General features: G+C 44.1%; 1 protein-coding gene and 1 non-coding gene across 2 annotated transcripts in view; both read right to left on the reverse strand.

Moving 5' to 3' along the window:
* The window catches only part of ARHGAP35 (Rho GTPase activating protein 35), a 152,682-nt gene that overhangs the window by 48,030 nt on the left and 77,683 nt on the right, over positions 1-26,969 (reverse strand). The window contains exon 3 of the mRNA XM_066271719.1: positions 25,669-25,813. Coding sequence (XP_066127816.1) covers positions 25,669-25,813 — 145 coding nt within the window. The remainder of the gene's footprint in view (positions 1-25,668; positions 25,814-26,969) is intronic.
* TRNAA-GGC (transfer RNA alanine (anticodon GGC)) lies at positions 15,952-16,027 on the reverse strand. The gene has a single exon. It is a non-coding gene; the product is annotated as a tRNA-Ala (tRNA).

A 26,969-nucleotide genomic window follows, 5' to 3' on the forward strand; every position in this document is an offset into this window, starting at 1 on the left:
TGCTGAAGGCCCGTGGTCAAGGCACATATGAGAAAGCAATCAATGAACAACTAAGGGGTTGCAACTCGCAATGAAAAACTAATGATTGATGCTCCATTCCTGTCTCTGACCCTGTCTATCCATGATGTTTCTCTCTCCATTCCTGTCTGTCTGACCCTGTCTATCCCTCTCTCTGACTCACTGTCTCTGTTAAAAAAAAAAAATCTTTGGAGCATTCAGGCAAAACAATAGCCTCAGATTTCTAGAATGCACAGTCAGAATCTGGCCAGTTGGCTCAGTAGATAGTGTGTTGGCCATGTGTGTGGATGTCCCAGGTTTGATCCCCAGTGAGGACATACATGAAAAGCAACCATCTGCTTCTCTCCTGTTCCCTCTCCCCTCTTGCAGCCAGTGGCTCAAATGGTTCAAGTGTTGGCCCTAGGCCCTGAGGAATATCAGTTGATTTGAGTATCAGCCCCACATGGGGGTTGCCAGGTGAATCCCAGTTGGGGGGCATGTGGGAGTCTGTATCTCCCTTCCTTTCACTAAAAAGAAAAAAAAAGAAATAAAATACACAGTCCATGCTAAAAGACAGCACAATTGTGCCTATCAAATCTCAAGGAAAGAAAGGCTAATCCAATAATTTAATATCTAGCTAAAATGCCATTTGACTATAAACAAATATTTCTGAAATTCAAGAGGAAAAATCTCTACAGAGTAACCGTGGTTATGAATAGTGTGCAAAAACTATTAGCAAAGAGCCTGTTGGTGGCGCAGTGGATAGAGCATTGACCTAAGATGATGAGGTCCCAGGTTTAATATCCTGAGGTCATCGCCCTGAGCACAGGTGTGCCAGCTTGAGCAAGGGTCATCAACATGATCCCAAGGTCACTGGCACAGCTGAAGCCCCTGGTCAAGACACATATGAGAAGCAATCAATGGACAACTAAAGTGAAGCAACTACGAGTTGATGCCTCTCATCTCTCTCCTCCTTCTCTCTCTCCTGAAAATCAATTAAAAATAAAAAAAGAGCCTGACCAGATGGTGGCACAGTGGATAGAACGTCAGACTGGGATGCAGAAGAACCCAGGTTCAAGACCCCGAGGTTGCCAGCTTGGGCTCATCTGGCTTGAGCAAAAAGCTCACCAGCTTGGACCCAAGGTCGCTGGCTTGAGCAAGGGGTTACTCGGTCTGCTGTAGGCCCACAGTCAAGGCACATATGAGGAAGTAACCAATGAACTACTAAGGTGTCACAATGAAAAACTGATGATTGATGCTTCTCATCTCTCTCCGTTCCTGTCTGTCTGTCCCTATCTATCCCTCTCTCTGACTCTCTCTCTGTCCCTGTAAAAAAATAAAAAAATAAAAAAAGAAACAATAAATCCTTAAAATGAAAACACTATATTTATCTCCTCCCAAAAGTTAACAAAAAACAAGATAAGAAAACCCAATATTACTAGCATTATTTATTTCCCTGGAGGTACATTTAACCAATATAAAGAGTCCAGAAGAAAAAAAAAACCCACAGAAATAAATATGGGAAAAAGGAGGTAAACAATAATTATTTACAGATGTTATAAATTATTTATCTAAATTAAAAACCCAGGAAGCTCTATATCTTGACTGTGGTGATGGCTACACAACTATATTCATTTGTCAAAAGTCACTGAGTGCACACTTAAAATTGGCGATACTTTATGTAAATTATATTTTAAAAAGGTCAACTAAATCATTTGAAAAATTATTACATGCAATAAAAAAATCCGTACAAAGTCTGGGTACAAAGTTAATATACAGAAATAAAAAAAACCTTCATCTATACAAATACCATATTAATTTCTTTAAAATGTGATTCAAGGCCCTGGCTGGTTGGCTCAGTGGTAGAGCATTAGCCTGGTGTGTGGATGTCCTGGGTTTGATTCCTGGTCAGGGCACACAGGAGGAGCACCCATCTGCTTCTCTCCCCCTCCCCCTCTTGCTTCTCTCTCTCTCTCTTCCCTTCCTGCTGCCATGGCTCAACTGGAGCGAGTTAGCCCAGGCACTGAGGATGGCTCCATGGCCTCCACCTCAGGCGCTAAGAGCTTGGTTGCTGAGCAATGGAGTAATGCCCCAGATGTGCAGAGCACTGCCCCCTAGTGGGCTTGCTGGGTGGATTCTGTTTGGGGCACATGTGGAAGTCTTGTCTCTGTCTTCCCTCCTCTCACTGAATAAAAAAAAATTTTTTAAAAAGTGATCCGAAAGAGAAAAATGCCAGACTTATATGAAGAAAACTTTAATATGCTACTGAAGGACACAAAAGCCATACAACATCAAGACATCAACAGTTAAAGCAGGGGTCGGGAACCTATGGCTCGCGAGCCAGATGTGGCTCTTTTGATGATTCGCAGACAAATCTTTAATAAAAAAAATAATAACGTTAAAAATATAAAACATTCTCATGTATTACAATCCATTCATTTCCTACCGCTCATGTTCATGATTGCAGGTGACTGAAGCCAATCACAGCTGTCCTCAGGACAACACCAAATTTTTATTAAATAATGCCTAACGTACACGGGTGGTTGTATGGCTCTCATGGAATTACATTTTAAAATATATGGCGTTGCCTGACCAGGCGGTGGCGCAGTGGATAGAGCGTCGGACTGGGATGCGGAGGACCCGGGTTTGAGACCCGAGGTTGCCAACTTGAGCGCAGGCTCATCTGGTTAGAGCAAAAAAAAACACCTCACCACCTTGGACCCAAGGTCGCTGGCTCAAGCAAGGGGTTACTCAGTCTGCTGTAGCCCCACGGTCAAGGCACATATGAGAAAGCATTCAATGAACAACTAAAGTGTCGCAATGCGCAACAAAAAACTAATGATTGATGCTTCTCATCTCTCCGTTCCTGTCTGTCTGTCCCTGTCTATCCCTCTCGCTAACTCTCTGTCTCTGTAAATAAATAAATAATTAAATTTATTTAAAATAAATAAATAAATAAATAAAATATATGGCGTTCATGGCTCTCTCAGCCAAAAAGGTTCCCGAGTTAATGTATGATTTAATATGACCACAGTAGGATTATAAAAAATTTTTGGAAAAAACCCAACTAAACAGATAGATTCTAAAGTTCATATGGAAAAATAAACAAGCAACAAAAGCCAAGAAACTTCCAAGATGGCTACCTATAAAGGTGCAGAAATTTAAACAGTGTAGTTACGGTATATGGACAAACAGGTGGTTTGCTAGCTAGATAAATAAAATGAAAAGGTTCAAAAGATACCCAATACATACAGGAAGTTGGTATATATTATAAGTAGCTTTCAGATCAGTGGCAGGAAGACAGATCATGCAATAGACACTATTGTTAACAACTGAAATACTGTTGCATCATCCACAAAATAAATTTTAGATAAAAAAATAAAGCCATATATTGTGTGGGACGCTTGAATCCGTGCTAACACAATAAATCAAAAAACAACAATAAAAAAAGACCAAAAAATATAAAATAAAATAAAGCCATAAAATTCTAGGAAAAAGCCATGGTAGTCTGTGTGTGTTTTGTAGAGAGAGAGAGACAGGAAGGGAGAGAAATGAGAAGTATCAATTTTTAGTTTTGTTACTTTAGTTGTTCATTGATTGCTTCTCATATGAGCCTTGACTGAAGGCGGGGGCTCAAGCAGAGCCAGTGACCCCTTGCTCACTCCAGCGATCCTGGGATTATGTAGATGATACTGCACTCAAGCCGGGATCATGCTTAAGTTGGTGAGTCTGCGCTCAAGCTGGTGACCTAGGGGTTTTAAACCTGGGACCTCAGTGTCTCAGGTCAATACTCTATCCACTGTGCCTCTACTGGTCAGGCTATAATAGACTTTCATAAATAATCTTGGAGTAGGAATAGACAAAGGATTCTTTTTTTGTGAAATAAGTTAAAAAAAAGAATTTAAAAAGAAATTAATGTCCTTGCTTGGCAGAACAAAAGCTGACACTCCTCTGTCACCCCCAGAATGCTAAGGGTAACTGTAGTGGTCCACTAATCAAAGTCTGAGAGCTCCTGCAGTGCAGGTGAAGATGAAAATTGACCACCTTTTAATAGGCAAGAAATAAGACCAAAGTTGTACTAATACTTAGTTCCCAACCTGGAAAAGCATGGCTGCCAATCACTTCTAATCTTTGTGGCATTACTAGAAATACAAGTCAGTCACAGGGTTGTTGTCAAGATTAGATGAGGTATATAGCACCTTGGGCTCAAGTAGAACATACTTGAATATTCAAGAGTAGCTGAAGGCTTATTTATTTTTATTTTTATTCAGTGAGAGGAAGGGAGGCAGAGACATACTCCTGCACACGCCCTGACTGGGATCCACCTGGTAAGCCCACTAGAGGGCAGTGATCTGCTTATTTGGGTGCGCTGCTCTGTTGCTCAGCAACCAAGCTCTTCTTAGTGCCTGAGGCGGAAACCATGGAGCCATTCTCAGCACCTGGGGCCAACTTACTCCAACTGAGCCATGGCTGCAGGAGAGGGGAAGAGAGAGAGAAAGAGAGAGAGAGAGAGAAAGAAGCAGATGGGCACTTCTATGTAACCATGATCAGGAATCGAACCCAGACATCCACATGCTGGGCCAATGGTCTACCACTTATCCAACTGGACAGGGCCAAAGGCTTTATTTCTACTTTTCAAATTATGAGACCAATATACCTCAAGATAGGTATAATTACAAAGAAGTTTTATAATTTACAAACATTTTCGTGTCTTTTGATCTTCAATATTACCCATTCTGTAGCATAGGTAAGGCATCTTCATAGAAGAGAAGTTAAGGATATGAGAGATAAAACGACTCAAGCTCCCTCCTCTGTGTCGTCAGTCTTTTTTTTTTTTTTAATTAATTAATTAATTATTTTTGCGACAGAGGGAGGAACAGACAGGAAGGGAGAGAGACATGAGAAGCATCAATTCTTCACTGTGGCTCTTTAGCTGTTAATTGATTGCTTTCTCATATGTGCCTTGACCGGGGGGCTAGAGCAGAGTGAGGGACCCCTTGCTCAAGCCAGAGACCTTGGGCTCAAGCCAGTGACCCCGTGCTCAAGCTGGTGAGCCCCCCTCAAGCCAGCAACCTTGGGGTTGGAACCTGGGTCCTCTGCATCCCAGTCTGACGCTCTAGCCACTGCCCACTGCGCCACCACCTGGTCAGGCATGGGTCCTCAGTCTTTTCTGAATACAGGCAAATCCTTCTTCCTATTCCCGTTCCCCACTTTTATTTCCTAACTTTGAAGGGCAAGGACCACGTCTTATTCCTTGTCTTCTGGACTACTGAAGATGCTCATTAAACATCCTAATCGCCTGAATCAGATATTCAGATGCCTGCATTAACCACCTTGCCACTATAGCAAAATGGTTACCATGCCCAACTCCCCAAATGTGAAATAACTGAGAAAGCCTATTTGGATGCATAAATCATCTAATAGTTTAGCCACACATTCAACAGTTCAAAATACTTTTAAAAAGAGAAAGAAGGACAATACTGTCTGACTAGCAGTGCTAGGAGGTTTGCTTTAGGAAAGCTAAAAATCACTTGTAATTAGTAGGCTGAGAGCTATAAGCAAGTATTTCTCAAATGCTCAGAAGTAGTTGGTTAGCCCTGGCCAGGTAGTTCAGTTGGTTAGAGCATTGTCCCGATATGCCAAGGTTGTAGGTTCAATCCCCAGTCAGGGCACATACAAGAAACAACCAATGAATGAATCACTAATTGGTACAACAAATCAATGTTTCTCTCTCTCAAATCAATCAATAATAAAAAAATCAAGGAGGATATGTGGATATGTCAATATATTGTTTTTATTTTTTTATTTTTTATTTTTTTTATTTTTTTTTATTTTTTATTTTTTAATTTATTCATTTTAGACAGGAGAGGGAGAGACAGAGAGAGAGGAGAGACAGAGAGAGAGAAGGGGGGAGGAGCTGGAAGCATCAACTCCCATATGTGCCTTGACCAGGCAAGCCCAGGGTTTCGAACCGGCAACCTCAGCATTTCCAGGTCGACGCTTTACCCACTGCGCCACCACAGGTCAGGCTCAATATATTGTTTTTATCATCATCCCCACTTAACAGATGAGGAAACTGAGGCTTGTATCGGGCCAGTAACTTGCCCTAACCACCGAGGCAGAAACAGGGCTGGCATCCAAGTAGACTGAGCCCCGTGGATTGCTCTTCACTGCTCTGCTGAGTTCTCTCATTTGGTAAATGATGCTTACAACTGGCCGGCAGCAGTAAGGCTCTACTTTCTTCTTTGTATGTTTTAAGAAGAAAAGTATGAAAATAATACAATTTCCATTTTGTAAGCATTTTTTTTTTCTTGAAGGTTTAAGGGGCTCTCCGTAATCTTGCTTATATTACTTAAATGCTGCATAATTCCTTCCCTTCAAAGATTTCTCTGAAGACAAAGCTTCCTTACCCAAAGTACAGGAAGTATGAAATAGTGATGTTCAGATTAGGAAGAGACTGTTGGCCTTCCCTCACTGCTGCCAAGAACGCAGCTGAAGGCTAGCTGTGTGTGGGCATGGGTGATTCTGCGGCACTCTGCCCCTCATGGTGAGGAAAAATGAAATCATGCTTACAAAGAGCTTATGATGAGGTTTCCTAAATGTTAATTATCCTCATTATGATTGTTGTTAAAACAGCTACTACCACATTCCTTCCAGCCAATGATGTACGTCTCAGCCCATTTTTCCAAACTAGGCTAGCTAACTGATCATTAATACCTACACTTACTGCACTGCCCACAGCCCTTCCCCCAGTAGCTGTATTCACAAAGATGGGGGCCGCTAAGAACTGAAGGGGCACCTTAGAATCAAGAATTTTTGTATTTAGTTCAATTCAGGCTAGGCATCTCCACTTTATTTCTCCCTCCTCTAGTCCTAAGGATATTAGAACATTAACAACAAGTATGTAACCCAATTTCAAGTGTCAGGAAAATTTTGAATTAAAATTTGAGGTCCTTCACTCCTTTCCTAGAGGAATACGTGCTCTCTGTAAAAAGCCCAGCCCAGGAAGTGAAATACCTCCTTATAGATTAAATTTCTACAAAAACACTCCCTTGTTGCCATGTCCCAAATGTTGGCTCCTGACAACTACAAAGAAGAAAGAGTTTTGTGTTGCGGCTTTTGGAACACAAAAAATAGATCACAAAACAGAAACACTGATTGTAGTTCGTTATCAGGAACTCTGGACTATATACTACAAAGGTCTTGTTTCAACCAAATTGCAGCTTACGTGAAAAGATAAATCGTGTGCTTGTTTTTGTGTGTGTTTTCTTTTTTAAACTGTTGGGAGGCCACCAAATTTAAATAGCCAAAGGATTCTAGCCAAGAGTGAAAGAACGTAAACTGGGGTGAAATCACAAGGCCTTGCACCATCTCTGTTTGAAAAAGTGGGACTGAATTGTCTGATACCAAGTCATCTTACATTTCAAACAAATAAACCACCTGAGAGCCAGGTACTACACAAAAGAGTGAGCTTATCTTTTTAGACCAGGATTCTCAAGTGGTATTCTTCCACGTCGTCTTCTACCAGTCTCAGTCTTTTTGACTTTCTGTTTCTTCAATTCCCATTCCTACTGACCCAATTGCTCTGTTCTGGTCATGTGAACACAAAGATCCCTGACTGAGGTCTCTGGAGAGCCAAAAGATAAAGAAAGGCTCAGCCCCTACCTTAAGGATCTCAGGAGTTCTGATGCCCACAGCGGTCATATTGTCATCTGTATTTGTCTGCTCAGATTACCAAGACAAAATACCATAGATTTGGTGGCTTACAACAGAAATTTTCTCAAAGTTTTAGAGGCTGGGAACTCCAAGATTAAGGTGATGGCCGATTTGGTTATCAGTAGGAGTTGTGCTCTTCTTTTTTTTTTAGCTCTGCTCTTCTTATAAGGACACTAATCTCAGGCCCTGGCTGGTTGGCTCAGTGGTAGAGCATCGGCCTGGCGTGCAGGAGTCCTGGGTTCGATTCCTGGCCAGGGCACACAGGAGAAGCGCCCATCTGATTCTCCACCCCTCCCACTCTCCTTCCTCTCTGTCTCTCTCTTCCACTCCCGCAGCCAAGGCTCCACTGGAGCAAAGTTGGCCCAGGCGCTGAGGATGGCTCCATGGCTTCTGCCTTAGGCACTAGAATGGCTCTGGTTGCAACAGAGCGATGCCCCAGATGGGCAGAGCATCACCCCCTGGTGGGCATGCCAGGTGGATCCCAGTCGGGCGCATGAGGGAGTCTGTCTGACTGTCACCCCGTTTCCAGCTTCAGAAAAATACAAATAAATAAATAAATAAAAATAAAAATAATAAAAAAGGACACTAATCCCATTGGATCATGGCCCCACCCTTATGACTTCACCTAACGCTAACAGAAGAGAAAACATGCTATAACAGAGGCATGTTGAGAGTGGTAAGACTTTAGCAAGAATGGGGATTTGTCAGATGGGAGGGGGAACTAGATGAGAGGCAGTAAGAACAGCGATGAGCAAAGACATGGAGGCATAAAGCTGAAAACTATGAAGAAAGTATGAAATTTGAAAGGCCAGCCCGGACCGGAAGCTAACTCCTCTGCTTACCGTATTTTGGCATTCTCCCATTTTTTATTCTAACCCAGGGATCTAGGTGAACCCATGCCAACAATATGGGGGTCTGGGTGTATATCCAGAAAAACAGGGCAGAATGGAAGAAGATCTGAAAAAAGACAGCTAGATTAAGGGCACTCAAGTCTTCAAAGGTTAAGACACAATGGCCAGAGTTATTTTACTAAACAAAGGCCAACATTGTCCCTCCACTCATAACCCTCTACTGGCTTCTTACCTCACTGTCCTTTCTGTCTGGAAGGTTCTTCCCCAGGAGATGGCATGGCTCCCTTGCTCGTTTCCTTCAGCCCCCTGCCCTCCTATCTAAAGTTTTAATACTCACCCAGATGTTTCACTGGTATCCTGCTTCATTTTATCTGCCTGGGCACTGATCACTGAGTCTTTATATTTGACTTACTATTATATGTCTCCCAGTAGACTGTAATATATGCTGCATGCAGGCAAGGCTGTTTTTTAAATCTGTTCTCTTCAATACTGTATCGTCTGTATCTTGAACAGTGCGTGGCATTTAATATAATGGTATATAGAGTGCTCAATATCTGTGCGCTGAATACATGACAGTGTCCTCACAGTTCTGGCCCTCTGGACAGGCAGAGAAATAAATGCACAAAGGATTACTTATAGAGAGTGAAGTAAAATGGAAGTGAAGCTAGCTAGCTCTGTGGAAAAGAAGTTTCTCAAGTCTTTATCACAGGCTGAGTAAGTATGGAGAAGATCTAAAACAACAGGAAACATGCCCGACCTGTGATGGTGCAGTGGAAAGAGCGACCACCTGGAGCCCTGAGGTCATCAGTTTAAAACGCCGGGCTTTGCCGGGTCAAGGCACATATGAGGAACAATCAATGAACAACTAAAGTGAAACAACTATGATCTTGCTCCCTCTGTCTCTCCCACCCCCTCTAAAAATCAATAAATATAATCTTTAAAATAAAATAAAGTAAAACAACAAAAAACAAAGATCTCCAACAGTAAGGAATGAACATCTAAATAGGGATTCAAAACCAACCCATGAGATAATGAGAGGACAAGTAAGGCAATAACACTGAAAATTTCACCTCAAAATAATAAGCTCTCTCCTCTTTTCTGAGTGCTTCCTATGTGCCTGGCACAATCACCCACACAATCTCACTCAATCCTCATAGTCCTAATAAGCTGGCTGACATCATCATCTGTGTTTTACAGAGAAAAATGACCTCAGAGACATAAGCAGTTTAGCTGAGAGAAGTAGCAGGGCTGGGTTGTTTTTTTGTGTCCCCCCCCCCCCCCGAAGCTAGAAACGGGGAGAGACAGTCAGACAGACTCCCGCATGCGCCCGACCGGGATCCACCCGGCATGCCCACCAGGGGACGAGGCTCTGCCCACCAGGGGGTGATGCTCTGCCCCTCCGGGCGACCAGAGCCACTCTAGCGCCTGGGGCAGAGGCCAAGGAGCCATCCCCAGCGTCCGGGCCATCTTTGCTCCAACGGAGCCTTGGCTGCGGGAGGGGAAGAGAGAGACAGAGAGGAAGGAGAGGGGGAGGGGTGGAGAAGCAGATGGGCGCTTCTCCTGTGTGCCCTGGCTGGGAATTGAACCTGGGACTTCTGCACGCCAGGCCGACACTCTACCACTGAGCCAACCGGCCAGGGCCAGGGCTGGGTTGTTTTTGTTTGTTTGTTTTGTTTTTTAGGGCTGGGGTTTTAAATGGAGTGCCACTGGTTCCAGAGGTCCATGCCTGATCCACCCTGCTATCGGCCTTTAGGAGCTCAGGAAGGAGAATGAGTCACTCTTCTGAAGGGAGAAGCTCAGGCTGAAACCTGGAGAGGCTCTAGCCCCGGAACAGGGGGAGGGGAACAAAGCCTAAAGGCCAGGAGGGCTTGGAAAATGGGGGCCCGAGTGATATGAAAGGCCCAACCACAGTGGAAGATGCATCTCAGTGCCAGTAATGGTAACAGCAGTAAATGCTAACTGATCACTTTATAACCTGCCAGGTACTATTCGATGGTCTTTAACATACTGAATCATCTCAATGACTCAGAGTACTATCTTTATCTTCATTTTACAGTCAAAGAAACCGAGTCATCATGAGGTTAAACATTTGCTCATAAGCGGCAGAGCAAAGATCTGAATCCAGGCAGTTTGGCTCCAGGTTCATCCTGAACAGATTATTCAGTGGTAAGAAGAAAAGGGGGGAAAGGCCACCAAAACATACATAACATATACGTTCACAGGGGCGCGGTCCCCATAGGCACAGGGTAAACGTCCTCACTTGGCTTCTCTGTGGCCCACCCCATGTTACCAATAACACTTGTACTCTGTACTCTCCCTGTCTCCACCTCCTGCTTTAATCTGCCCTGATGTGTTTGTTGCCTGGCTGTCTCCCAAAGGCCTCCGATCTAATGGCAAGCATTTTCCCCTAAAGATGCTACCCTCAATTAGTGGTGAAATTTAAATCTGCCATGCAGAAAGCACTCTGTTCATTTACCCAGGCAAATGAGCTAAACCAGAAGGAAGGTCACTGCTCTAAGTATTCTGTCAAAGACCATTTTTATAGAGAGGGCTTCCATTTGCGCAGAGGAGCCACAGGCCACCTCTGACCTGCAAACCACGCAGACCAGCTGATCTACAGATACAGTCCTGAAGTCACAGCTGTAGGGCTTTGCGATCACCCTCAGAGCTACAGGGGAAGAGCCTGCTTCTGGCCTCTAGCTCATCTTTCTAACCCTCCCAAACTGTCCACAGGCCCAAGCCTTTCATGTGGGAATCTCACTGGTAGGTGTCGATAAGAACACCAACTTATCTGTGCTACCAATGGCCAAAAGTTAATCAGAGAGCAATGCCCTGTGATGGTCAGGCAAGTAAAAACCAAGGAATTATCAAGATCTGTGCTAACCACAGTCTCCACTGAAAACCACAGGGAAAACCCCAGCAAAAAAAAGAGCTACACCACAAGGTTCTAAAAGGATTCAAGATTATTCCTGCACACTTTATGAACAGGAAAAATTCAACTGCTTGATCAAAGAATGCGTGAGACAGACAGCTTTGTGTGCCTACACATCCCCTTGCCAGGACCCCCCTGACCCTTTAAAAGACAGAAAATACAAAGCCACAAATAGGCAGCAGAGATCCCTTTACTGGTTTAGCTTTCAGCCTCACAGAGTGATATGTCAGGGACTGATATGTGCGCTTCAAGACATCTTAAACCATCATGTTCAACATGCTAAAATTAATTATTGTAAACTGTATTACTCCTGGCTATATATTTGAAGCACATGAGTACAGACAAATGTACCAAAATTCATGTATAAGAATGTTCATTAGCAACACTATTCATAATGGCCCCAAACTGGAAAGCGCCCAAATGTCCATGAAGAGTTAGAATGAATATATAAACTGTGTGTTATTCACACGATGGAAGAGCATACAGCAATGAGAATGAACGATCTAGAACCACACACAACCACGAATAAATTTATAGATCCAACCTTAGATGAGCTCAGACAAAATGCTGAGTAAAAGAAGCCAGCCCAAAAGTGCATTTGGTCTGAGTCCATTTTTAAAGAACAAAAGCAGACAAAACTCTTCTCTAACTGTTAGAAATCTGGTAAGAGGATTCTGGGCTAGGGGGGCAGCGCTTGGAGGGCTGGTCATCTTCTTTCTTGATCTGGGTACTGGTTACACGGGCGTGTTCCACTTGTGGCTATCATTGAGCTGTACTCATGACGAGTACACTTTTCTTAATGGATGCTACACTTCAATGAGAAGGTTTTATTTTATTACTATTTTTTTTTACAGAGACAGAGAGAGAGTCAGAGAGAGGGATAGACAGGGACAGGCAGACAGGAATGAAGAGATGAGGAGCATCAATCATCAGTTTTTCGCCGCACATTGCAATACATTAGTTGTTCATTAATTGCTTTCTCATATGTGCCCTGACCACGGGAGTAACACCTTGCTCGAGCCAGCGATCTTGGGTCCAAGCCAGTGAGCTCTGCTCAAACCAGATGAGCCTGAGCCCAAGTTGGCGACCTCGGGGTCTCAAACCTGGGTCCTCGGCATCCCAGTCCGATGCTCTATCCACTGCACCACTGCCTGGTCAGGCCAATGAGAAGGTTTTAAAAAACCTTCAGATTTTTCTGCCTACAGATACTGTCCAATCTCATTCATTACTGTTGGGGACAATGTCCTGTTTGGATTTCCACAACCACAGCAAGTCAGTGACAGGAGCTACAAAAATGATGGCAAACACCAACTGGCTGATTACTGTGGACCAAGCATCAAGCTAAGAACAGGCATTTGTTTAATTCTAAGAAAATTTCTTTTGAAGGAGCTATTGTTTTTATTCCCAATTTGACGGAACAGGAAAATGAGGCTTAGACACTTTAAGTTGAAGGCCAGCTACTGCACGGGAAAGTCAGGATGCCAGGGTGACTCCAAAGCTCATGGACTTAATACATGGTTATCTAATGGGAAATGGGTTCATGTTATAAATGTAGAAGTTGTATTTGGTCCTCAAACTTTTTTTTCATGACCCTGACCTTTTTATTGAGTCTAGGCCAGCTGCCCTGTAAAATGTATCATATGCTGGATTTACCTGATTGTTTCCTCATGATAAGGATCATACTAAATATTTTTGTCAAGGAGGCACAAAATATTAGCCCAAACTGCTAGTGGGGGTGCGAGGGCTATTCACTTTGTTAAGGGACTAACCTCCGGATCTCTCCATTATAAAGGTACGTTTCCCTTTTGTAATTGGACATTAATGTGTTAGTTTATATTCTGAAATCATGTAAATATCAAATTCCCTAAAAGCCCTTCCACAGTGATTTGTGTTTAAAAATCAACCAGTGAGGTGTAATTTATATACAATAAGTTGTATCCATTAAAAGTATACAATTTGATAATTTTGAAATATGTATACAGGAGTGAAATCATCACCACAACCCATCACCCTCCAAAGTTTCCCAGGCCCCTTGCAATCAAACCTCCCTCCCCCCCATCCCCTTAGCACCCTGGCAACCCTTGAGATGACTGCTGTCACTACAGATCAGCTTGCATTTCCCTAAGCTGGGTAGAACTGGAATCAGAACTTATAGTCTTTTGTGTCTGGCTCCTATCACTCTCAGCTTTTTTTTTTTTTTTTTGCATTTTTCTGAAGCTGGAAACGGAGAGGCAGTCAGACAGACTCCGGTATGCACCCAACCAGGATCCACCCGGCATGCCCACCAGGGGGCGATGCTCTGCCCATCCGGGGTGTCGCTCTGTTGCAACCAGAGCCAGTCAGTCTAGCGCCTGAGGCAGAGGCCACGGAGCCATCCCCAGCGCCCGGGCCATCTTTGCTCCAATGGAGCCTCGGCTGCGGGAGGAGAAGGGAGAGACAGAGAGGAAGGAGAGGGGGAGGGGTGGAGAAGCAGATGGGCGCTTCTCCTGTGTGCCCTGGCCGGGAATCAAACCCGGGACTTCCACATGCCAGGCCGACGCTCTACCACTGAGCCAACCGGCCAGGGCCTCACTCTCAGCTTTTAATGATTGGAGATTCAACTATGTTGCTTTGTGTAGCAGGTATTCATTCCTTTTGGCCCCTGAGTAGTAAGTATTCCAGTAGATGGATGGACCAGCTTGTTTATTAACCTGTGGGTAGGCTTTTTTCCAGTTTCATGAACAAAGCTGCTAAAAACAACTGAGTGAAAGTCTTTGTGTGAACATGTCTTCATTTCTCTTGGGCAAATACCTATAGTGGAATGATGTTTATGTTTAACCCTAATAAACTACCAATGAATTTTCCAGAGTGAGTTTACTTTTTTATTTATTGACTTTAGAGAAAGAGGAAGAGAGAGAGTCAGACAGAGAAAAAGAGAGAGAGAAAAACATTGATCTGTTGTTCCATCTATCTATGCATTCATTGGTTGACTCTATGTGCCCTGATCAGGGATCAAACCTGCAACTTTGGGGCGTCAGGAAGACGCTCCAACCAACTAAACACCTGGTCAGAGCCCAAAGTGAGTTGATATACTCTTTTATAGTCTTAACAGCAGTGTGCAAGTATTCTAATTGTCTCAGATCCTTACTTGGTCCTCCTGTCCTTTGTTTTATTCCCCAGAGATCTTAAAATTTAGTAACAGGCCCTGGCAGGATAGCTCAGTTCGTTAGAGCTTTGTCCTGATATGCCCGGGCTGCAGGTTCAATCCCTAGTCAGAGCACATATAAGAATCAACCAATGAGACCCTGGCCGGTTGGCTCAGTGGTAGAGCGTCGGCCTGGCATGCAGAAGTCCCGGGTTCGATTCCCGGCCAGGGCACACAGGAGAAGCGCCCATCTGCTTCTCCACCCCTCCCCCTTTCCTTCCTCTCTGTCTCTTCCCCTCCTGCAGCCGAGGCTCCATTGAAGCAAAGATGGCCCGGGCGCTGGGGATGGCTCCTCGGCCTCTGCCCCAGGTGCTAGAGTGGCTCTGGTCGCAATGAGCGATGCCCCGGAGGGGCAGAGCATCGCCCCCTGGTGGGCAGAGCATTGCCCCCTGGTGGGCGTGCCGGGTGGATCCTGGTCGGGTGCATGCGGGAGTCTGTCTGACTGTTTCTCCCCGTTTCCAGCTTCAGAAAAATACAAAAAAAAAAAAAAAAAAAGAATCAACCAATGAATGCAAAAATAAGTGGAACAACAAATTGATGTTTCTTTCTTCCTCTCCCTCTTAAAAAAATAAAAAAAAAATTCCAGTTCTGGCTGGGTAGCTCAGTTGGTTAGAGCATTGTCCCTACATGCTTAGGTTGCAGGTAGATCCCGGGTCAGTGCATATATAAGAATCAACCAATGATGGCATAAATAAGTGGAACAACAAATCAAGGTTTCTGTCTCTCCCTTCTTCTCTCTCTTAAAAAACCAAACAAATGAAAAAATCCAGTAATGTTCCTGGCCTGAATTTGTTATGCGTTTTTGTGATTATGTCTATCTCTACCACCCCCTTGGCCTTTATGGGGGAAAACTTGAGTTCAACACACTGCCTAACTATGTTACATAATAGATGCTTAATTAATATAAATATTCAATAAACATCTGTTGAATGAATAAAATCTGCCACCTCTCCAAGAAAAAGATGGTAAGCTAAATGTTTTATTTTTTATTTTTCCAAAGTTGGAAACGGGGAGGCAGTCAGACAGACTCCCACATGCGCCCGACTGGGATCCACCTGGCATGACCACCAGGGGGCGACGCTCTGCCCATCTTGGGGCGTCGCTCTGCTGCAATCAAAGCCATTCTAGCGCCTGAGGCAGAGGCCACAGAGCCATCCTCAGCACCCAGCCAAACTTTGCTCCAATGGAGCCTTGGCTGTGGGAGGGGAAGAGAGAGACAGAGAGGAAGGAGAGGGGGAGGGGTAGAGAAGCAGATGGGTGCTTCTCCTGTGTGCCCTGGCCGGGAATCGAACCCGGGACTCCGGCACGCCAGGCCGATGCTCTACCACTGAGCCAACCAGCCAGGGCCAAGCTAAATGTTTTTATACCTAATAGTGACTTATCAGAAACTTTCTGTCCTTCTACAAAGAGTTGGTGCCATATCTTGCATTTTCCACTCAATCAGAAATGAGAGGTCAAACTTGTCTTGATTCTGTTGTCTCTCAAAAAACAGTGCTCTGGAATGCAAATATAAAAAGGCCCATCCTGCGTTACACCGCTGGCTGAGTGGCAGGCACTGAAACTTCAAAGCTGGGCTGTGTCTCAATCTTAAGGGCTTTAAAAATAGTAAATCTCAACTGCAATACTGTACCCAGGCAGGTAGGTGCTGTGCTGCCTGAACACTGAGCCTCAGTTCTGTCACCAGATTTTGTGAGGTATTCTTTTCAAAAGAGTGGGGAAAAGAATAGAAATGTTGCCCTTTGCTCTAGCCACACTAACCCTGTACTTTATGACTTCAAGATTCTCCCTACAGCGACATCCCCTGACCCCCTCCCAAGGGCCAGCTTCCCACATCTGTTACCTTAGAGCAACCAGATCTGTGAAACAAGAGCACACATGCCAAGTGCCCCACACAAGTTCTGGACCACAGCAAGTACACAGTAAGTGTCAGGAATGGAAGATGGGAGAGTCAACATGATGGAGGCCGTCTCTGGCATTATTATTTTAATCTGAGGCCAGGCTTCCCTGACTACACAGGGAGCTGTCCGTTCCACAGGGACTAACTGAGATTAAGATGCACTAACAAAACTGTAGCCTACAGTTATTTATATGATACAGTCTGAATACATTATAAGTCAAGATGGATTAGCCTTCTGCCCAAATGAAGCTGCTTCTCCCACGGAACAACAGCATTCTCAGCCCTCAGCAGCACTCGTTAGAGGTTCCGGGATTGGTCCCCTCTCAGTAAGCAAAGTGATTAGGAAAGGGACTGCCTTGTCGCCCTGCCCGCTCCCACTGCCAACAGAGAAAGGGAAAAAAAGAATCACAGAAAGTGGGAGAGAAGGCTTTGTCTCACACATTATTCAAAGAAATCACTCCTAGAGAACGTTGTTTTTATTTAGTTAAATGACTGATAAGCCTGGGCTTGGGGAATACATGTGGCAGAACCCAGATGAGCAGGCACTAGGCACTTAACCTCTGGGGTACTAGACCTTCTGGGAAGGGTAGGGGGTAGCACCTGAAAGCTCCCTCATGGGGTCAGTTTACGGGAGGACAAGTATATTTCCCTCAACTGTGGGGGGAAAAGCCTTGACTCAAAATTGGTTTAGAGATTCGGGATTTAAATCCTTAGTTTTGCAAACACAATGTGGTAGAAAGGTAGTGTATTTATCATGAGAAATTATTCTCAGTAGGACTGAGAGTAGGCTCTGAAAGTAAGGACTCACTTCGACTCCAGTGAGATAAACTCTGGACCAAACTCAATGCTCCTACTTGCTGTATAGAGAACGTAGGCTAGCAGGGCCGATGTTCTCTCTCAGGAGTCACACTGCTATAGAAGGGAGCATGGCCTCAACTAATTTTCCATGTGGGTGAAAACTAGAAGAAAAACCATTCTAGCCAGAAAGATAAAGTCTGTCTGCCCCCAGCATCACCCCCTCCCAGTGGTGCCCCAGAGCAGCTGTGGTGGTGACATGCCCTCTTCCAGCCCTCCCGTGTAACCAGAGCTGCAAGAGTGAAAATCTAATATCCAATTAGCACAGCAAGCACCGAGGTTGTCCCAGGGCCAGGGCTAAAAGCATCTGCAAATCAATCTGGAAGCTCTTCTACCCACTGGCCATTTCTTGAACACTGGCCAATTTTAGGAAATAGGAAACAAGGGTAAATAAACTGGTCCAAAAGCTCAGGAAAAAAGGTACAAACCAGAGCCAATTTCTACCCACAAGGTTCTAGGCTAACCTCCGAATGTGGGGGAGAAGCTATTGGAGAGTCCTGGCAATAGCATGCAGGAGCTGTAAACTTTAGGCAACAAGGCAGAGGTCCTTTCCTTGTGATCTGTATTTAGGAGGAGTCGGCAACTGATTCACAAGTATGGAGGGGGCATGGCAGCCACAGGACCCTGCCCTGGGCCACCCCTGGACTGTGGAGGTGCCTGCAAACAAAGCTTCTCTCCTTACACTTCCACAGATTCCCTCTGACACCGAATCTTGTCACCCTCTTCTCAAGATTAGAATACAGTTGGCTGGAAGATGAAATAAAAAGATGATACCCAAGGTATACAGTGATAAATTAAAGCAAACAGGAAACAAGCTGCAGAACAGTATACAAACAATCTCGTTCATGTTTTTAAACATCTTGGGGGCAGTATTAGCAGAAAAGATACTCCAACTGTTACAGTAGATTCCTTCTGGAGATTGGGGTTATAAAGGACTTTCACACACACACACAAAAACAAACAAACAAACAAATAAAGGGCTTTTGCTTTCTGTTATATATCAATACATATACAACAACTATGGATATTTATAATGATCCAATTTTTTTATAGTGAACAATTATATTGCTTTTGTAATTAGAAAAAATATTTGTAAGGTGGTGGAATGGTTCAAGTTATCCCAAATCCTAATGGTCATGCCACTCTGTTCCTACTACAAGGTTTTGGTTTGGTTTGTTTCCTATGCCACCAGCTGTGCTGCTGGCTGGGAAGAGGCAGTGGCTGGCAACGCAGGCTCTGAAGCACAGAAGGCGAGGGGTGCTGGCTTTTTCCCCCACCACCGCCTGCAGGAGTGAACTCCCAAGCACTTGAAAGTGACGATGCAGTATGTCATTTGCCAGGATAAACCAAGTGCCAAGGTATGAGGACATAAAAACAAGGACATGACTTTCGACTCTGAACTGCTCAGGGCAGGCCTGGCAAACAAGCTTCATTTGGAATATCATTTCCAACTGGCTAAGGTGACAGCCTGACCTGCCATAGAGGGTCAGCAGCAATTTCTACCAAGAACAAGAAGAGAGATGGGATGGGGAGTCAGGTGGCAGCACAGGCTTTTCCTAAGAAAAGGGCAAGTCAAAAAGAAAAAGAGAAAGAGAGAGAGAGAAGTACAAGTCAGTTGGGGCAGGGAAAAACACCTAATCTTTAATTAATTCAATCATTCAATGAAATCCTCTAGTGCCACCATACCCAATTTGCAGGTGTGCTCTGTCCAGGGAGGGACACTATGTCTTCCTTCCCAGCCCTCTGCTCAGACAGGAGCCCCACGATGAGGTGGCTACGAGTGGTGTCAGGGGCGGAGGATGATGGAGAGGCACAGACAGCACAGCGCACAAAGGGACAGTCTACAAGACAACCGTCTAGACTCTTTAAGAAAGGTCATCATTAAAAAAAAAGAGAGAGAGCAGAAAGAATTGTCCTGGACTAAAAGAGACAAAGAGGCAATAGCCACACACGCTGTGAATACTGACTGGCTTCTAAAACACAAAGTTCAGCTATAGGAGACAAGTTTAAGTCAATGAAGTAAAATGAAACACAGACTATTTATATAATATAACACAGACTATTTATGTGATATAAAATATTACTGAATCAGTGATGCTATTATTGCAGGTACAGAAGAGAAGCCCTTAAGCAGAGACCTAGCTGAGACTTCAGGAGTGGAGGGAAACAGAGCCCGCAGTTTACTTTCAAATGGTTCAACAACCATAAAAATTAAGGGATAAAGGGGAAATGTGGCAAAATGTCAACAACTTGGTGAATACTGGGTGACTGGTGCATTACTCTTACAACTTTTCAATGTGTTCTACAATTTTTAAATTTAAAAGCTGGGGAGGAAAGAAAAAAAAAGCCATGGATGTTTAAAAACCATGGATATTTACAGTTAATGGTAAAGTCTGACCGGCAACAGGAAAGACCAAATGCATGGAGAGCAAAGCTCACTGTGCTGACCAGCATGCTCTGAGCCCTTCTGTGTGCCAGGCGCCACACTCGGTGCCTCACAGACAGTCTCCCCACACCTCACAGCAGCCACGGAAGGAAGGTCCGTCCTGTCGTCACCCTCAGTTTACAGGTGAGCAAATGGCAGAACAAAGTTCTGAAGCTTTGTTTTTAAAGAGTATTTGATGACAGGAGCATGCTCACAAAATGGTATCTGATTTAAAAAGCAGTGGTTCTCAAAAAATGGTCCTTCAACCCAACTCTTGGTTACTAAATTCTTTTTCTGCAAGAAAACAGGAGTATATAAGCTGGTTGGTGAATTCAGTGCTCTTTTGCCTGATGTAAATCATGCTCAAAATATTTTTGGAACTATCACACCACATTTTGAATTATGTAAAGATAAAAACCAACACACATATGCAGAAAAATAAGACTATAAGGAAATACATCAAACCATTAACAGTGGTTTTTCACTAAGTGATCAATGAATCTTTAAATTCATTTTCATATTCTTTTGTTGAATTTCTACAAATGAACCTATGTACTTTAATTATATAAATAGGAAAAAAGTTCTTTTAGGAAATGGAGTGCACAAAGGCCATCCTTCAACACACAAACTAAGCTCCAGATACCAGGTTGAACTTTCATCTGAAAATTCTGTAAAATTTTCCTGAGGATCTGTCCTCAGGAAGTGGAAATGTGCGGAGCAGAACAACTAGGGAGGCAGTATCAAAGCGCTGTTGAGCTTGGGAAGTCTTGAAGAATGAGGACAAGTTCCAGAGGCAGGAGGAATGTGGGACACACTTCAAACATACAAAGGTCATACGCAAAACAGAAAAACACAAAGAAATTCTGCTTGCTCCATGTTCTTCAAATATACTATTTGTATTCTTGTAAAATAATTTTAAAATTAATACTTGCCATAGTATAAACAGAAAGAGGGCAGGTAGAAAAGAGAAAAGGAAGAACGAAGGGACAGAGGAGAAGAGGAGAGGAAGGTAGGCAGACATCACAGCCTGATAGCAGCACACACGAGAGGGAGGCAGAGTGTGGCAGGCATCTGTTAGGCAGTGAGGAGGCAAGAAGTGGTTTTCAATAGAACAGTCACATAATCAGGATGGACTGAGAAGGAGGGTGATGGTGGGGCAGAGGAAGTGAAATGGAGGGGACAAAGTAGAAGTGACGAACTTGGGAAATGATGAATTAGAGATGTCCCAGAGGTTCCAAGCTTTTTGGTGACAGGGAGGACAGTGGTGCAGTCTAATAGCTTTAAGAGAAGCACAGCTTAGTGGTGGACAGTGGGTGGGGTTGAGGAGGATTTCATTCCTGAAAGGATTTGCAGATAGAAGAGCAAGGGTTCCAAAAAACAGAAGAAGCAGCAATATTCCCTAACACATTTCATGAGGCCAACATAACCCTGATACCAAAACTTGGCAAAGGCAACACAAAAAAAGAAAACTGCAGACCAATAATGGCTTTAATGACTACAGATGCAATCCTAAACAAAATACTGGCAAATTGAATACAACAATACATTAAAAAAATAATACATCACGATCAAGTGGAATTCATTTCAGAAGCACAGGATGGTACAACATCAACAAACCAAGGACAAAAAGCAAGGGGAGGTATAATTTTGTCACAATGGGTGTAAAAAAAAGCTAATCATTGTCCAAGATTGAGAGAAGAAAGGTGGGTAGGGCAAATCAAGACCACTAATGTGGGCCCTGGCCGGTTGGCTCAGCGGTAGAGCGTCGGCCTAGCGTGCGGAGGACCCGGGTTCGATTCCCGGCCAGGGCACACAGGAGAAGCGCCCATTTGCTTCTCCACCCCTCCGCCGCGCTTTCCTCTCTGTCTCTCTCTTCCCCTCCCGCAGCCAAGGCTCCATTGGAGCAAAGATGGCCCGGGCGCTGGGGATGGCTCTGTGGCCTCTGCCTCAGGCGCTAGAGTGGCTCTGGTCGCAACATGGCGACGCCCAGGATGGGCAGAGCATCGCCCCCTGGTGGGCAGAGCGTCGCCCCTGGTGGGCGTGCCGGGTGGATCCCGGTCGGGCGTATGCGGGAGTCTGTCTGACTGTCTCTCCCTGTTTCCAGCTTTTAAAAAAAAAAAAAGACCACTAATGTGCTCAGCTAGAGGGCACGTGGACAACATTCAGGCACCTGGTGCTACCACAGGCAAGCCGCTCAAGGAGGTCACTCACAAAGGGCTCCTCCTGCCTGACCAGTGGTGGCGCAGTAGATAAAGTGTCGACCCAGAATGCTTGAAACCTCAAGGTTGCTGGCTCTGAGCATGGGCTCATCAGCATGGGGTCGCTGGCTTGAGTAGGGGACTGTCCACATGGTCTCAAAAGCTTGAGACCAAAAGGTCACTGGCATGAAAAGCCCAAGGTCGCTGGCTTGAGCAAGGGAACATTGGCAGAACCCCAGTCAAGGCAGGTACAAAAAGCTCAATGTCCAACTAAAGTGAAAGCAACTGTAAATTGATGCTTCTCACTTTCTCTCTTTCTGTCTCTCTCAAAAAAAAGTATTCTCTTGAGAAGGAGAAGCTCTTCCACACAGAAAAAACCCAACTAATAAATACAGAAGGAATTCTAGAGTTTAGAAGAACTATGGTGATCACTGTTTCAGGCAAGAATCATCAACGGATACAAAAACTAGTGGGTGAAAGTGTTAGGAGAAATCAGATATTTACAGTCTCAAGGTACCTTCCTACAAAAGATTAGTCATTACAAAGGGGCAAAGAGTAGCTTCACAGCGGAGAAGCTTGGCAGACACCACCACCTTAATCAAGGGATTAAATTGGACATCTCCAGTGGTGGGACAAACTGACATCACACACCAACTGGTGTAACGCCCTGAGAAGGACATAGTATTGCTTCCCTGCTGTTTTTACAAAAAAGCACAAACCTGAATCTAATCATGAGGAAACAAAAAACCAAGTCGAACATCCCATCAAATAACTCATCTGTATTCTTTAAAACTATAAAGGCCACGAAAAATAGATAGTCTTTGGCCTAAGCAGTTTGTTAGTGTGTCATGCCAATTTAATCCCCATTCAGGGCACATACAAGAATCAACCAATGAATGTACAAATGAGTGGAACAACTAATTGATGCTTCTCTCTCTCTCTCTCTCTCTCTCTCTCTCTCTCAAAAATAAATAAATAAATAAAGCAATAAGTAAAAATTAAATACATAAAATGTAAAAGAAAAAAATGATAGACTGAATGGTTTTAGCTTAAAGGAGACTAAAGAGATTTGACAATTAAATGTAAAAAAAAATTTATCTTGCCTGACCAGGCGGTGGCACAGTGGATAGAGCGTTGGACTGAGATGTGGAGGACCCAGGTTTGAGACCCGAGGTCGCTGGCTTGAGCAAGGGCTCACTCGGTCTGCTGTAGCCCCCCGTCAAGGCACATATAAGAAATCAATCAATGAACAACTAAGGAGCCGCAGCAAAAAACTGATGTTTCTCATTTCTCTCCCTTCCTGTCTGTCCCTATCTGTCCCTCTCTCTGACTCTGTCTCTGCCACACACACACACAAAAAAAATCTTTTTTTTTTTAATTTTATTTATTCATTTTAGAGAGGAGAGAGGAAGGGAGAGAGAGAGAGACAGAGAGGGAGAGAGAGAGAGGAGAGACAGAGAGAGAATGTGGGGAGGAGCTGGAAGCATCAACTCCCATATGTGCCTTGACCAGGCAAGCCCAGGGTTTCGAACCGGCGACCTCAGCGTTTCCAGGTCGATGCTTTATCCACTGTGCCACCACAGGTCAGGCAAAAAATAAAAATCTTTTGCTATAAAGGACAATAACAGAACTAATGAAATGAAAATGTCTACAAATTAGACAGGTTGATATGAGATCAGTGTTAATGTCCTCATTTTTAAAATTGCATGGTGATGTAAAAGAATAGTTTTAGGAAATACCCACTGAAGTATTTAGGAGTAAATGAGTATCATATCTGTAAATTTCAAACATTTAAGAAAAAAGATACAAATATACAGCGAAAAGAATGATACAAAAAAACACAGTAAAATGTTCACTTTTAGGGAACCTTGGAATATTTTGTTAACTTTCAATTTGTTATGAAATAATTTTTATAAATTTCTTGTAAATTTGATATAAGTTCAAAAACATTTAAGAGAAAAAGTGCCTCCCCCACTCTCCGTTGCAATGCCACAAACTCTGAAATGCTGGGTCAACAAGAGAGGCTTCAATCCCTGAACTGCTTTGTGTAACTTCCTCCTTGCCCAAAAAAGAGGTGCCAGGAAGAAACTAATACAAAACTAGTGTCCAAAAGACAGACACTCAGAAAAAACTTTGGGTAGAGCCTGGACTAAAAAAAGCTGCAGATCTGCTGTGATTATGTAAAGTGCTTGATGTGATTCAACCCTGGTGTGCTATAGAGAAACCCCTGGAAATAACGACAAACTCTTTAGTAAGCTTCAACTTGAAACCTAGTTTCCCTGATTCCACACATTCTGAGGAAAAATTAACATCAGGCACTCAACTTCATATGATGCTGCTAAAATTATCAGCAGAGCCTGGCAGGCCGTCCACACTACAATACTTACTATTGCTACAGATAACACCAGAATCAGGAAGAACACATAGGGAGACCATAATCCCCACCCTGGTTTCAAATTAATTTAAGCCTATATTCTTGAGCTCAACTATTAATGCTCAAGAATTCACACAATGCTGTGACCACTGCACCTCCTTCTCCTCAAAGCTTATCAGCTTTGAGAGAATCCAGGAAAAGAAAAAGGGAAAAAATAGCATGAAGCAGCTCCCCGGGTTTCAAAAGACACATTACGGGAGCTCTAAATGAACAAAATATATGTTTTAACATGAGTAAAATTATGTCACCTCAAGACCAATGCTGAAAAATTTTAAGATAGTCTTTCAATGACACCAAGTTGTCTGAGAAGTTGGAATGCAGCTACTTGACCAGAAGATACACAAGCATCTAGCTGGTATTGTACCTCGGTTAAAAAAAAATCTGGCCCTGGCCGGTTGGCTCAGTGGATAGGATGTCAGCCTGGCATATGGAGGTCCCAGGTTTGATCCCTGGTAAGGGCACAGAAGAGAAGCTACCATCTGCTTCCCCCCCCCCACCCTCTCCCCCTTCTTTCCCTATTCCTCTGCCACAGCCAGTGGCTCAATTAGTTTGAGCGTAGGCGCTGAAAATGGCCCAGTTGGTCTGAGCATATCAGCCTCAGGAGCTAAAAATAGCTTGGCTGATTCGAGCATCAGCCCCAGATGGGGTTGCTAGGTGGATCTCGTTCGTGGTGCATGCAGGAGTTTGTCTCACTTAAGAAAAAAAAAAATCTATCGATACATGAATCTCAGGCACCTGATCAATGGCCAAAGGCTGTAACAGTCATACTAGTCATTCATTTTATTAAATCAAAATGTATTACCATTTGTGTCCAGTCTAGTGCTGTGGACATAATGAGAAATAAAACCCTTTCCCTGCCCGCAAGAAGGTGACAGACAGGCTGCATGCCATGACAGGAAACTGGGGGCACTTAGAGAAGGAACCTAGATCAGCCAAACTGCAGCCCTGAGAACAGGACTGCTCCCATGTTCTAAAAGCTCGACCAGACCCTGCACGACAGCCTTACAACTATGGAGATGGAAGGAGGATCCCCACAGCTATGTGGACCACTCAGCTCTTTCTCAGAAAGCATCTCACACTAAATCAGGGCTGATTCCAGAGTCTCCAGATGGAGTAGTCCTCTGGAAAGCATCCTACAGATGGTGAAAGCTGTAACTGGCACTGAGGTAATCCGCTTACCTGTGGCTTCAATGTACTCAATGCATCTCTCAATAAAAACAGGAATTGGCTTCTCTGGAGTCACGACAGTTGTTAAGGGGACCCCAAAATAGTTACTCTCCCAGGTTGCCTTCGTGATGGATGGCCGGGGTTTGGGCTTTGGTTTCTGTCCAGGAAAGAGAAAAGAAAGGGAGAAAAACAAAGTGAGTCTCATCACGCACCTACACATGAGGAAGGCTTCCAGAGGGGAACTCACAATGCTATGGAAACTGCTGAAGAGGTTCCAAGCAGAATAAAGTGACCCACTTGTTCATCTCACTAGTTTTGTAGTTTTAGCCTCCATATATCACACAAGATGCCAGCAAACTGCCACATAATCACACCTTGAGCATGAGACTGCATTATCAGAACAAAGGTGTTTATAAGAAGTGGGCCATGTTTATTTAATAACAATGAGATAACTATCCACATCCTTTATCAGGGGTGCCCTGGAGTAATCAGGAAGTTTTCCAAACATCCCGAACGGATAATAGATGTTAAGCACTCAAAGATGGCTAAACTCTTAAAAAGATAAAAGAGCCCTGGCCGGTTGGCTCAGCGGTAGAGCGTCGGCCTGGCGTGCAGGAGTCTCGGGTTAGATTCCCGGCCAGGGCACAAAGGAGAAGCGCCCATCTGCTTCTCCACCCCTCCCCCTCTCCTTCCTCTCTGTCTCTCTCTTCCCCTCCCGCAGCCAGGGCTCCACTGGAGTGAGGTTGGCCTGGGCGCTGAGGATGGCTCTATGGCCTCTGTCTCAGGTGCTAGAATGGCTCTGGTTGCAGCAGAGTGACGCCCCAGATGGGCAGAGCATAGCCTCCTGGTGGGCATGCCGGGTGGATCCCGGTTGGGTGCATGCGGGAGTCTGTCTGACTGCCTCCCTGTTTCCAACTTCAGAAAAAAAAAAAAAAAGATAAAAGATGGAATTGAAAAATAATAATTTCCTCTTTCCACAATAGAAATAAGCATGTATTCTGCTATGGCTGAAAGTGCCCAGTGAGATTTCCCTTTGATACATCAGCCTGGTGTTAATGGCTTCCGCATTAAAAAATGGTAATACTAACTTGTCAAATGTGACAAATAAGGTAACTCCTTGACCTTATTATCAACTGTGGTGGTGCAGTTGATAGAGTGTTGACCTGGAATGCTGAGATCATTGGTTTGAAACCCTGAGCTTGTCTGGTCAAGGCACATACGACTAGCAAGCAATGAACAACCAAAGTGAAGCAACTATGAGTTGATACTTCTCACTCCACCCCCGTCCCATCTCTGCAAAATCAATCAATAAC

Source organism: Saccopteryx bilineata, chromosome 3, assembly GCF_036850765.1.
Source record: "Saccopteryx bilineata isolate mSacBil1 chromosome 3, mSacBil1_pri_phased_curated, whole genome shotgun sequence".
In the NCBI taxonomy this organism is placed as follows: domain Eukaryota; kingdom Metazoa; phylum Chordata; class Mammalia; order Chiroptera; family Emballonuridae; genus Saccopteryx; species Saccopteryx bilineata.